The sequence below is a fragment of the Calliopsis andreniformis genome, chromosome 6 (genome assembly GCF_051401765.1).
Source record: "Calliopsis andreniformis isolate RMS-2024a chromosome 6, iyCalAndr_principal, whole genome shotgun sequence".
Taxonomy (NCBI): Eukaryota; Metazoa; Arthropoda; class Insecta; order Hymenoptera; family Andrenidae; genus Calliopsis; species Calliopsis andreniformis.
This window is the reverse complement of record NC_135067.1, coordinates 12,927,333-12,939,957: the sequence shown is the minus strand read 5'-3', so window position 1 is coordinate 12,939,957 and position 12,625 is coordinate 12,927,333. Positions and strand designations below refer to the sequence as shown.

At 38.9% G+C, this 12,625-nt stretch overlaps 1 protein-coding gene across 2 annotated transcripts in view; it reads left to right on the top strand.

Annotated features, from left to right (window-relative positions):
• The window catches only part of LOC143180719 (band 4.1-like protein 4), a 65,523-nt gene extending 52,900 nt beyond the window's left edge, over nucleotides 1-12,623 (top strand). The window contains exons 6-16 of one of the 2 annotated variants that reach the window (XM_076380660.1): nucleotides 6,485-6,605; nucleotides 6,740-6,827; nucleotides 6,916-7,032; nucleotides 7,404-7,916; nucleotides 8,728-8,948; nucleotides 9,725-9,800; nucleotides 9,964-10,049; nucleotides 10,345-10,500; nucleotides 11,293-11,566; nucleotides 12,114-12,220; nucleotides 12,488-12,622. In XM_076380660.1, coding sequence (XP_076236775.1) covers nucleotides 6,485-6,605; nucleotides 6,740-6,827; nucleotides 6,916-7,032; nucleotides 7,404-7,916; nucleotides 8,728-8,948; nucleotides 9,725-9,800; nucleotides 9,964-10,049; nucleotides 10,345-10,500; nucleotides 11,293-11,566; nucleotides 12,114-12,220; nucleotides 12,488-12,524 — 1,796 coding nt within the window. In that variant the 3' untranslated portion in view covers nucleotides 12,525-12,622. Of the gene's footprint in view, nucleotides 1-6,484; nucleotides 6,606-6,739; nucleotides 6,828-6,915; nucleotides 7,033-7,403; nucleotides 7,917-8,727; nucleotides 8,949-9,724; nucleotides 9,801-9,963; nucleotides 10,050-10,344; nucleotides 10,501-11,292; nucleotides 11,567-12,113; nucleotides 12,221-12,487 lie in introns of both variants that reach the window. The other variant, XM_076380661.1, reaches the window with a different exon arrangement.
• The last annotated feature ends 2 nt before the right edge of the window (nucleotides 12,624-12,625 follow it).

Genomic DNA, 12,625 nt, shown 5'->3' with positions numbered 1-12,625 from the left:
ATTATACATATTCGAAATTACCTGTTTTGTAAGGATGTTTAAATTTATGATATCTGTAACATGGTATGATATAAAAAAGGGATAAATCTTCTGTAAAAGGGAGGATTTTTTGAAATCCTCGTCCGCTGAAAGGGATAAAGTTTTTCAAGAGAAGTACGATCAGAGAAAAGCGATTTAAAAGGATTCGTGGAAGCTTCGCACGGCATGTGATTTCAATTTCGTCGGCGAAAAGAAACGTCCATGTTGCACGTAACACGTTCAACTTTTACAAAGTACATTCAACTTTCTTCCCTTAGAGATAGTTATTTCTATTTCGCATTTCTTTTTCGTGACATTGACAAAAACAACTGAACATATTATTTCTAAAAGATTTTCCACATTTTATACATCCTTTTGATAACTTAAGTAATTTCTCTCTCTTCACCAATTTGATACGAGTTCATAAATTTCATCAAAAACAAATATAAAATTTACGAGCATTACAAAAACTGCAAATGAAGTACTTAAGAATTCATTTTTAAAAATATTATTCAAAAGCATGATGGTATCAATAGTTCAAGTACGTTTCATATTTCAATTTGAGATACGATATTAGTTCCATTTTATATGAACAAAATATCGAGAACCTCGTTATCTACAAGAAATTAAAATTTCTGTAGGCCACTTTAATTTTCACATCAAAGTTAGACAAATATGTTCACATCATCGAATGTGCTTACAAGCCTTCTAAACTTCGTTGAGATGTCTCTGTCACGTATCAGAATGAAATGGCACACTTTCCACGTGTTATCCAACTTTTATGCGAGCCTGGGTGACCTGTCGGTGCCCGATAGTTAAAAATCTCGTGGTTTCCGTTTGACACACACGCGGACGTAAGGCAAAGACGCGACGTTGGTAGAAGGTGGCTGCAGGTCGACGCGTTAGTTATCTGCTGCGAGATTCAAAGTCATGCAAATAGAGAAAGGGGTGGAGAGAGAAAGATACGGTCGTGTTTGCGTCTCATCGCCGTCAAAAGAGACGAAATGAATGCCCTTTCTTCTTGTTCAGTCCCTGGCTCGTTGACAACGAAACGCGGAACAGACGGAGAGAGAGGCAGCGAGCCGAAGAGAGAACGAAGGGGGCAGAGAAACGAGAAAGAGACACGGCACGCGTTTTGCTGCGCGAAATGGAGATAAACCTCTCTGAATGCGCGTGCGGTCCACCGTGGATGAGATCACCGCGAGGATGGATTGCAACATCTTAAGCAACATAATTTTACGTGTTCGACTTTCCTCCCGAGCTCCCTTCGTACGGTGCTGTACACGCGAATCTTTAACGTTTCACTATCTCTTTTGTTGCGGCTACCAATCGAGCGTGTATCTTTATCTTCGAGAATGATGGATCCTGAAGAGATCTCGCGATGAAGTTTAATGTGCGCAAACATGCTCATGCTACTTTACATGAGGATGGGAAGTGAATGAAAAGAAAAAGTAGGAGGTGGAGAAGGGATCAGGAAGTGATTAGGGAGAAACGAGGGAAATGGAAAAGGAAGTAGAAGAAAAAACTAGGGAAAGGGTTGCAAGAAAAAAAGAAGAAAAAAAGTCTAGTCTAGGAATATAGAAAGCGATACTTACATAACTAAATTCACATTTATATTTTTCCTATTTAATGGATTACTGTACCAATTTATGTAAGTATTTAAATTCATCCTCATAATGGGAATTCTTTATTTTTCCATAATTTATTTGTTTTTATTTTAAAAAGTGCAATATAGTTTACGCTACTCATGCAGGTAAAAGTCTTATAGAGTAAAAACAAGAATATTCCATAGTTCAGCAATGCGCTTAGTCTTTTGCATCATTCTTCTTGACATTAACATTAATTAAAGCTAGCCAAGTATTAAGGTTATTTATTATAATAAGTATCTCAGGAAAATGCTGTAAGCCTAAATTACCAATCACTATTAACCCCACGGAATCTAGCTTATTAAAAATAATGTGCAAGGTGTACCATAAGATGTTCACAGGATTCAATTTGAATCGACCTATAAGCTAGCATCGCAATATTTCTCGAAACGATTACCAGGACGTTTCATTTCCTGCAGCACAGCAGATCAATGGGATATTTTCTCTCCGAGAAAATGTTATCGTTATATGACGGTCGCAATCCCGTTCTCGTTCACTGACGAAAACTAATTTCTCGAGTAGACGGTTTAACGACCTGTATTAATCAGTCGGACAACGAGGCGATTTCTGCATCTCTATAATACGTCTGTCTCGGACTGGTAACGCGTTTTTCTTCTCCCGTGCAACGAACCGTGTAGAAACGAGCCCTTTGCGACTGCTTCGGCAAATATTGGAGTTGCTCCGAGGATAAGTAGAACGGCCAGTTTCTGCGCTCTATTTTACGAATGGAAATAGACCCTCGACTGTCGGTGAAAGCCGTTGTCCAGCGTCTCGGAGATCTCAAATAAGATAGTCGAAAGCTTTGAGCACAATGCCATTAGAACGGCGACAGAAACACCTTTAGGCATTTTTCCATCTCGGTATGTCTTCTAGCGAGTGTAGTTCCTTCGCGTTGCCTCGCCTCAACCCTTTCGGTTCTGATGCTTCATTTTTGGGCCACCGTTTCATCTCGTAAATTAATTTAATTTCGCTGTGTCTCGAGGCCCTTGCTCGCTTTAAACAAGGCAGCGACGGAACTTGAAGGCGCTTCATTCAGGCGTGGACAATGGAACCCTTATCTCGAGGCTTAATTGTTTCCTACATTATCATTGCTCTTTTATCTGTTATTGTCTTCGTTGTTTTTCAATTAGGTGCAACCTGCTTTTGTTTGGTCTATTGATGGAACGATGTAAAAAGAATATTCCGAGGGAAAATATATATGAGAAATATCACGCGAATTTGGTACGAGATTTTATGATAGATTCAATAGATTTGTGAAGTCATATTTTTTTTAGCAATCCTGCCAAATATTGTACTAAAGTAATTGAAATTTTGATAAAGTGTGGACACAGCTTCAGGAGATCAAGATATAAGCTTCTGAAAGAGGGGAACTGGAAAGGGCGGAAGTGATCCGAGAAAACATGTTCAGACCACTCTTTGGTTTTCTTTCGGATGAAAAGCTTTCGGTAAACTGAGAACACCATCGAGGTAATTCTACCGATAAAAAGGATTTCATAAGTTTTCTTGTTATTTCTATGAAAGAGGGGAGATGAGAATGTTGGAGGGCTATTGCTTGATAGAGAGAAATGGAAGATGTAGTCAGGGAGATGTAATTTAAAGAGATTACCGAAACCTTTTATGAGATGTACTTCCAATTTCGTCGATCAAAGGGATGATTTCGTGCTTGCGATATATCGAAAACAGATTGCACTTTCTTCGATTGTGAAACTTCGATCAATCTGCAAAATGAAATGGAAAGCAAAATGACTCAACTGTATTAAATCATATTTTTATTGTAGTTTTTCATGTAGAAAATTATCAATACAAAAATGGAATTTAAATTAAAATAGACTCTTTTGTATTGCAAATTGATCTTCGTTAAGTATTGGGAGAAAAAGTTTAGAATAATAGAATTATTCTTACTAATATTTTAATTAGAAAGATGTGGAATTATTTACACATTTGTATACAATAATTTTTTACCATTGACATTCATGGAAGCCGTTAATGATAAGCTAGAGTTATTAATGGTAATTTACAGAAGTATTATCTTTCAGATGCTTTTTATCGTCATACGAGCCAATCGAATGATTCGACTTTCGTTCTTGGTAATATACCTTATGTAACTCAAGACATTTACAAACTTGTCCAATCAATCTTTATTGCAAGAAGATATCAGCAATTGCCATTAAGGAATGTCTTATCGCCTGTTTTCTTCAGCGGAAAGGATTGCATTTATAAAATAATATAACGATAGTTATTATTTAACCATAATAAACTATTATTTTTTATCTCTTTCATAACACGAATTCTACAATTCATCATAATCTTAAAAAATATAATAAATCAAAATACAATAGTCCTGTACACAAGTGTTCTCAAATTTCTGTTTAAAAATAACTCAAATTCTGTCTTAAAAAATTCACCAAATTGTTACAAGCAACATACAAACACTCACAAGTGGACACATATTAATTACTGCACACCACGCATGCGCTACTATATCTCATTTCCGCGCGAAAGAATTCCAAAAACTAAGTTACATCCGTGCCTCCACTTTTCATATCAAACAAACCTACTCCAAGGCCGACTCTCTCAAAATAAGCCAAAACCCACTCGAACGAATTTCATTCTCAGTCCAATTAATTAACACTTCAACTTTAACCCTTTCCCGCGTGTTCAAACAAAACCATCCCCCGTCGAGCCCAAAGCTGGCTCACTTTCCCAGCCGACTTTGCAATATAAACAATCGCCGACAATTTTCAACGTCTACTGGATCCTCGGTCGCTCAATTAAGCTCCGCTGGTTCAATCAGCGTTCCCCATCAATCACGGATCCGAGTTGTCGGTGATCAGAGCAAGAATCGGAAAGATTCCGGTTATGCATCGCGACCAATTGACTCCTATCGATAGAAACACGTTCCTATAGGAGAAATAAACAAGTGCTTGGCGATTTTATACATTTTAAAATATACTTAATATATAAAAACGATATTAGTATTATTATTACTCATTTCTTCATCCATAAAGTAAAGTTTTTGGAGATATGCAGTGCACTTGAGTGGACAGTTCAACACCAAATAATCTAATAGCACAAGTAACATGTAAGTAAATGTGGACGAATTTTGATATATTAAAGCACATATCAAAGGATTTCTCAAAGTTTAAAAAACGATGGATATCACAGCTGCTTGAAGTTGAACTCTAACTCTCTTTGAAAAATCCATAACTCTCGAACCCATAAATCCACGGGAATCAGCTTGTGCATGTCTACCACATTCCCTCGCTCCTTTTCTTCCGACTCAGTTCTTGGAGCGGATCGTCTGCGCGTGAGGACGTTTTCCTCCGTAACGATCCCTTTTTCCATCGGTTCTCAATCCTCGTCGAAGCATGAACCTCAGGACCGATCGACTGTGTCGCGTTTCGTGCATAACGCGGCTCGACCGATCGCTCCGCGGCCTCCGAACGGCGGTCTCGTAATTACACGACCGAATAAGCATACAAGAAGTCGGCGACGAGCCGACATTCATCAAAGTCGGTGATTGAATTAACCGACCAGGGATGATTTCTGGAGGGCATTTCTATCGTGCACCCTATGGGTGCTGACACGGCCGGAGGATGAAGGGTCAGACTGGAGGCGGAGTAGGAGAACCGAATTTACAGTGATCGTGGAACTCTCGGCAAGGATTAGTTGAGGTTCTGCGTTAGCTCGCGGATTACTTTGCTTCTGCTCCTTTTGGGGGAAAGGGAGCTGGTTTTCTTCTTTTTTTTTTTTTGAACTTCTGGACTGCTGGCGAAGGTAGTGTTTATTAAAAATTCAGAATGAAGCTTTGTAAATATGTAACCCTTTCTGAGTGGAAGCACTTTTGAAGGAGTCGTTAAAATTTGCAATTTAATAAGATAGCTACTATTTACGAAGGATTATCTGAAAGTGTTAGCAGTAATTAAAGGTTACTCTAAGCAATAAATATCAGTTGCTACCAATAAATCTGTAATTTTCCAAACTTGTGAAATCGTTCCAATACTTATGAGCGACACTTATATTTGTACTTTTACTTTCCTGCAAATAATAAATTATTTTAGTCATAGTTTTCTGCGTAATAGAATCTTGAATTAAGCTTCCTTAGTTTAGATGGTTAATCCTCTTAAAAATTGTATTAGGAAGATAATGAACAATTTCGAAACCTGTTCGCACGTAGTAGCACTCATGTGCACGTTGAAATGGAACAATAAAGATAAGGAAGATGGAGGAAGAGTACAGAAAAAAGGGGCTCATAACTTATGCATACGGAGATTGCAGGATGAGAGTACTTTCTTCTCCTAGCGCAGATAATGTGTGCGAGCATCCGGCCAAGGGAATGCACGTTATGGAACGATTTACTTAATACGTTGCAAATAAATCGTGAATATAACCCTTGTACGTGCATCGTACATCTCAGCGGCGATAGTAACCTCGTAAGAAGAACTGTTATCTATTGAGGAAGCGATGAGCACTTACGGTCCGCTTCGTGGAAGGGGAAATGAGTTTATACTAAAGTTCCATCTACGGGTCTTTTGATTTCACTTGGCGACTCTGCGATTGCAATAAAAAGTTAATGCAGCGCAGATGGTTAATTGTTTATGCAATTAGGAATGTCTGTCTATAATGAACGAGTAAAAAATAATATTTATAGAAGAAGAATGTATTCATATGAAGTACCCATTAAAGTTTTAGAAAAAAGATTAATATTATTACTAGGTGTTCAGTTGGGTTAATTTCTAATTTTAATTTTATAGTAAATTGGTTTTTTTGTAACTTTAGAATTATAACATTTATTTGCAATTATTCTGTGATTATTTCAGCGGAACTTGGAGATTACGATCCAAGGCGACATTCCCTGGGCTACGTTACCGAATTTCGGTTTTTAGCCAATCAGACTACGGAATTGGAGAATCGTATAGTGGAACTTCATAAGACTCTTGTGTAAGTTTTGATGTATGTATACGCGATTTACTTTATAGCTTTAGAATTTTAAATGGGTACAATTATTTTCTTAAATTAATTACTAAGGTGAATAATAGTATTAGCAACTTGAAAGAGAACAATGATTTTTCCAGAGGACAATTACCTTCAGCAGCAGAACTGAATTACCTAGACAAGGTGAAATGGCTCGAAATGTACGGGGTCGATTTGCATCCCGTCTTGGTATGTATTCAATTCTCATATTTAGAAAAATATCTATGATAGACTTTACAATAATAATCCATTGAAAACCTTTGATCTTGGTCCACAGGGTGAGGATAGCGTAGAATACTTCTTAGGTCTGACACCAAGCGGTATAATACTACTGCGTAACAAGACCAAAGTGGGAAACTACTACTGGCCTCGAATCAATAAAATCTATTACAAGGTAAGAAAACTATTTACTTGTCTTCAAATATATGAAATAATATAATCTTGAACACAGTAAAACATACTAAAATGTTGTCATTTATAAAATATAAGCTTTAACAAATTTCTTTTTTATTTATTCATGCAAACGAGATGTTATCGTGTACGATATTTTACAACTGTCCACAATATATTGTACGAGGCAATATCATTCACTAATTTCCAAATCAGAGCTTTTAGTCAGTTCTCGAGTACATTTTCACGTGCGGCGATTCGTCATGAAGCTAATGCTGAGTATTTTCTTTCCGAAAGCTACACTCCGTCCAATAGCAATTAAACGACAAATTGCAAGCAGCAAAGCGGATCGAAACGTTGTACGTCGTTTTCCAGGGCAGATACTTCATGCTGAGGGTCAGCGAAAAGAATTCCGAGGAAAGAACGCACGGGTTCGAGACGCCGTCAAAGGGAGCGTGTAGGCATCTCTGGAAATGTTGTCTGGAACACCAGGCGTTCTTCCGTTTGATGGCCACGGGGCCACCGCCTCTGAGCCCTTACTCCCGTTTCCGTTCGTACAGTCCCCCGTCCGGCTCGGAGAAGCACACAGTGATCAGACGGAATCCCCCGCCGATTTTCCAGAGGACTCCGAGCCGCAGGGCGCAGCGGCGCGTGGTGGAGGGCCAAGAAATGGTTGGCCCTTTCGTGGAGACACCCGCCACCGTGAACCCAAATGGGGGCAATAACCCAGTCGGTGGCAGTGTTTTGTGCAATACGCAGAACGCGAGACAGGTGAACAATTCGAGTCCCAGGAGCACCAGGAGCGCGCCCTGGACCCAGAGCCAACCCAGGGGCCTCTACACTTCGTCTAGTCCTCGGTCCGTTCGATCTGCGGGAACGGCACCGGCAGTACGTTCTTTAGATTCGTAATTTAGTAGGACATATGTTCTTTATGTAGTGATTATAGTGGTAGCCTTAAACCCTTCTCGTACAGTTTTCTTTCGTAATGTTATTACCTTCGCTGCCGATCTGAAACGTGGGACTATCCCAAACTGCCGTCAATAGAGCTCGCATTGAACGAACATGGACCCTTCACGCGATGGTGCGTGATCGGTTACTTGCGAAAAATCTTCAGCACGCGTTACTGCATAATCGGCGGCGAAGATACTGTAAAAAGTGCACGAGTCAGACTCGTCGAAGTATGGCGAGGGGTTAAAAGGCTGACAGACCTATGGCATACACCCTCGACCAAAAGTATTAGGATATTTGCTCAGTTACGTATGTGTATTTGGAGAAAGTTTTAAAATCAGTAACGAATTGCACTAAAATGCTTGAAATTCGCGTGAAATGAGTCTGAGTTAGAACTTATTCTACTTCCAATGTGAACTAGCCTGGTTAGATGCAGAGAAATCGGTAGAATAGGTTGCAAGTCAGGCATAGAGAAATCAGTAGAATAACTTGCAAGTCAGACACAGCGAAATCTTGTCCGACTTTAATATGTACAGTCACTTCTTAAAATTTCTGATCATTGACAATTTGTATTCTAAAATGGAGGTTATTGAAGGCAGTGAGTGTCTTAATACTTTTGGACAGGGGTGTACATGGGGATATCACTTCCTCAAATGTGAACATGTTACAGTTAGTGATTATCAAAGGGATTTGTATGGTCTTTAAATTTAGGTTTCAGTGATTGAGTTATGAATTTCCTCTCTATTTTCAGCTCTTGAGCAGGCTCCAGCGAAGGAGCAGCTCTGTAGAGAGCCAAAGTTCAGGGGACAGTCATAGTCGCAGCGGTCATCGTAGAAGAAGTCATAGTCATAGTCATAGTCATCGAAGACACAGTCGCCATTCCGACTGCGAGTCCGAGCTTTCAAGAGGTTCGGACACTAGATCAGGACATCGCAAGCACCGCAGGAAGCACAGAAGCTCCCGATCGTCTAGGTACATTTTTAATACACACCAATTTCAAGAACAGAATCATTACACAGGATGGCTCAGCAACATGTACCCTAAACACTATAAAAACTTCTATAAAAGTATTTACAAAGATTTGATACAGTAGCCACAGAAGAGGATAAATTTCTAATTATTTACACATATTTAACTAACAAGATGCTATATATAATATCATAAACATAATATTGCAATCATAAAAGGCACATCGTAGAAAGTTGCAATAAAATTCGATTTATCGACCTCGTTAGCTTCCCAACGTGCATTAAGTCAATTAACCGTCTAAGATGTTCGTGCCGGCTTAATTGGTAATTAATTGGAGTGATAAAGGCTCCTTAGACAGCCATGTGAAAACGAAAGAACTCGACAGAACGTCTTGGGCGAGTTCATCGACCGTGAGGACGGGAAAGAAGCCCTCGCACTCATTATACTCTCACGGTAGGGTACATAAAGTGCGTAAAGGTGATAATTATTTTAATGACGACGCGCTTGGGAAGTATCAACCTCGCGCTACGAAATCTCCCGACGATACTTTCGCATTATTCAATGAAGAAAAAAAAAAAAAAAGAAGTGAACCCATAAGCAGGGACTTGGGACTCGTAATCACGTGGTGCTTGACAAAAGTATACGGATTCGAATTTAGTTTATCGTTAGCGTGTACTTATAATGGGGCGCTCAACATTTCCCGAGTTAAACTGCACACTCTAGCCATTAATGCTCGTTGCTGGGGATCGTTGTTTTCATTTGCACGTGAATCTTTTCAGACACGAATTGGTAGACTCTGAACCGCAATGGAGAGAGGCGCAGAAGCGGAAAGGCGAGGGTGTGCAACGGGCTGTCGTAAGTTCGAATAACATTATTTCATTGCTAGGAGTCTTTTAATTGAACTTGCATCACTTGTGTATGCTTCTCATTTCGTACAATTTTTCTACATACTTTTCCTGCTTTTCTTCTTTCCCCTTTTTTTTAATATATAATTGAGGTGAGAATAATGTTGCGACAGGTGAGTCATACGGAGCCTAGAAGGAGACACAGGAGTAGACACAGAAGCCCTTCTCAAAAACAACCACTGCCAGACGAGCTTAGAAAGTGAGTTTTATTTATAAATATACAGTATTACTAGAAATATTAATTTGTATCCAGGCTGATACAGACATAGAATACCTAATAGTACTACCTAACTTATTCAAATGCATTTATTTATATTATCTACCTGCAGCTACTTATAGCAATCAAGAACTCATAACTACTATTCCCTACTCATCAGAACTCATAACTACTACTTCCTATACATTTAATATACTTAATTCCATTCCTAACAGGACTTTTTTCAATTACCCCTCTTATAACGAAACCAACTCAAAACCACGGCTTCGTTTTCCAGACACTTGGAGTTCGGACTAATCGACACGACGGGGATGAGCGAGCAGCAGCGTCGAGAGATACCATACACAGTGGTTCAGTCGCAAAATCTCCAGCAATGTCCCCTACAGTCTAGCAATTCCCGATTGGACGACCCAGACTCGTCGTCCCTGCCTAGGTACGATGATCTCAAGGCGGCCTGCAACATCCACAGTCATCCTCCGCAAATGGAGGATGAGACGGGATCCGTAGTCATTGTTTGAAATCTTCCCCCTTTTGCATGTGTGTTTTTTTTTTTAATTAATTAATTTATTCAGAGCATGTACATTACGTCTACTATTAAGCATGCCCATTCCTTATTATTTATTTGACGCATGACAGATCCTTAATAAATCGATGAGATTAACAGCTTGTCGCACCTGTTTTTATTTATTTCCTGGCTGGCACACGTACTGATGCTTCTGCTATTTCCATGCTTCTGCATGGAAGTACGTTTGGCTGTTCCGTGGAAGTACATCCTCGGACGTTGTAGCACTTGTTCCATTTGTTTGTTGTATTGTCATTGTTCGTGTATTTGTGTGGTCATGCATCGTGTATTCGTCGAACAAATGTTCGGTATTTGGGAGTGTCGAAATTATTCATACACGTATGTTATTGAAAAAGGGATCGAAATTTTTGTTTTGATATTCTCTAAGCCTGTGTATATGTATTAGCGAAGGTAAAAAAGAAAGTTTGTTTGTTGTGTGCGATTTTCTGGCGTCTGTTTAAAATAAATACATGTTATGTGTGTACCGCTAAGGAATGCAAGATTAGCTCGTATGTAGATATGTATTAACCGCATTTGATCGTATAGTAAACTAAAAACAAACCAAATATGTATTGTGCATCGATGTCGGAATGGTGATCGATAGCAGGTATCGGCTTGAGATTTGGGAGTGAAATCCAGAGATTGTCAAGGAATCACTTTCAGAACGATTGGATCCGTTGGCAAACGAAACAGGAGAGCGATACAGCATTGTCGCGACGGAAGTTATAATATGCCGGCGGCGAGGCCGAGCCAGGTTGAGACAAAGTACTACGATGGTAGTAGGACCGAGTGCAATATGAGGAAGGACTTTTATTATACTCGTAACAACCGAATATTGATAGGCAGTAACGTGGACAGCGGCCTCGGAGAAAGCACGCCGCAGGAATTTTCAAGCTGCTGCTCAAGCTCTGCCGACAGCGCTAAGCCCACTCGTGTAGTACGTATCTTTACGCTTTGCACCTTTTATAACATTATACATTTATTTATTTAGTTTGATTTCACGTGGAGCTCATTACTTTGCGAAAGAAAGAAAGGAATGAGTAACACTTTTGCTTCAAGTAGTTTCAAGCTTTTCGCTTTCAAAAGAGAACACGATGTTTTCTCGTTATAAGCTTGCGGATTCAGGTATCGTGCTTTCATCTTGCGGAAGGCAAGACTTCGTTTAATCCTAACAATCTTCAGAAATGTTAAATAACGAGCTTATGACGGGAAAATGGAATAGTAAATTACAGATGAAATTTTTCTTTATTAAAATTGCACTTATTACATGAAAGTTCTCTAAAAATACTAAGCGCTTTATTTAAATATATGTGGTTAAGGTTTGCTACTTCTTTTCCCACTGGTAACAGCATTTCGTTGTGTTTTCCTAAATTCTCGTAGTTGAAAAGAAATTGATTTAAAGAAATGCTGTTGCTAGAATGTAGTGTGTTGTATCGTAAAATTCTTTGCGTAGTAAATTAGTAAAATAGTTTTGTTTGGTATAGCCGCAAATGCAATTAGGGGGAGAGGTACGCTATGAACTGTCTTCAAACCAAGAAATCTACCCTCCTGTTGATACTACTCTGGACGCTGTTCTGCAACCCATTATATCGTAAGTGCTTCTTTTCATTGCTTCATGCTTTTCTCTCACAATAATGAGAAATCAGTTGAGATAGAATCTGGCTTTATTAATATCTAATGCATTAAAGTGCTACTAAAAATACTTACCATTGGAGTTGTATTTTCTAGAATGTACTTGTAGCTTCTATGTTAATATTAGAAAAATCACATTCTTGTTTTTGTACACTGTACTTCAAAAATTTATTTTTAAACAAACATACACCCACATGACACTTCATTCTGCTTTGCACTGTTTCAGAACATTAACAAGGAGGCAACGGCACCGACCGAAATGAGCGTGAAGCTTTAAATATATACAGAATAGATCATTTATGCACATATTGTATATTTAAGAATGTTTTTTATACCTCATTCAAATTAAATATCTATAATCCCA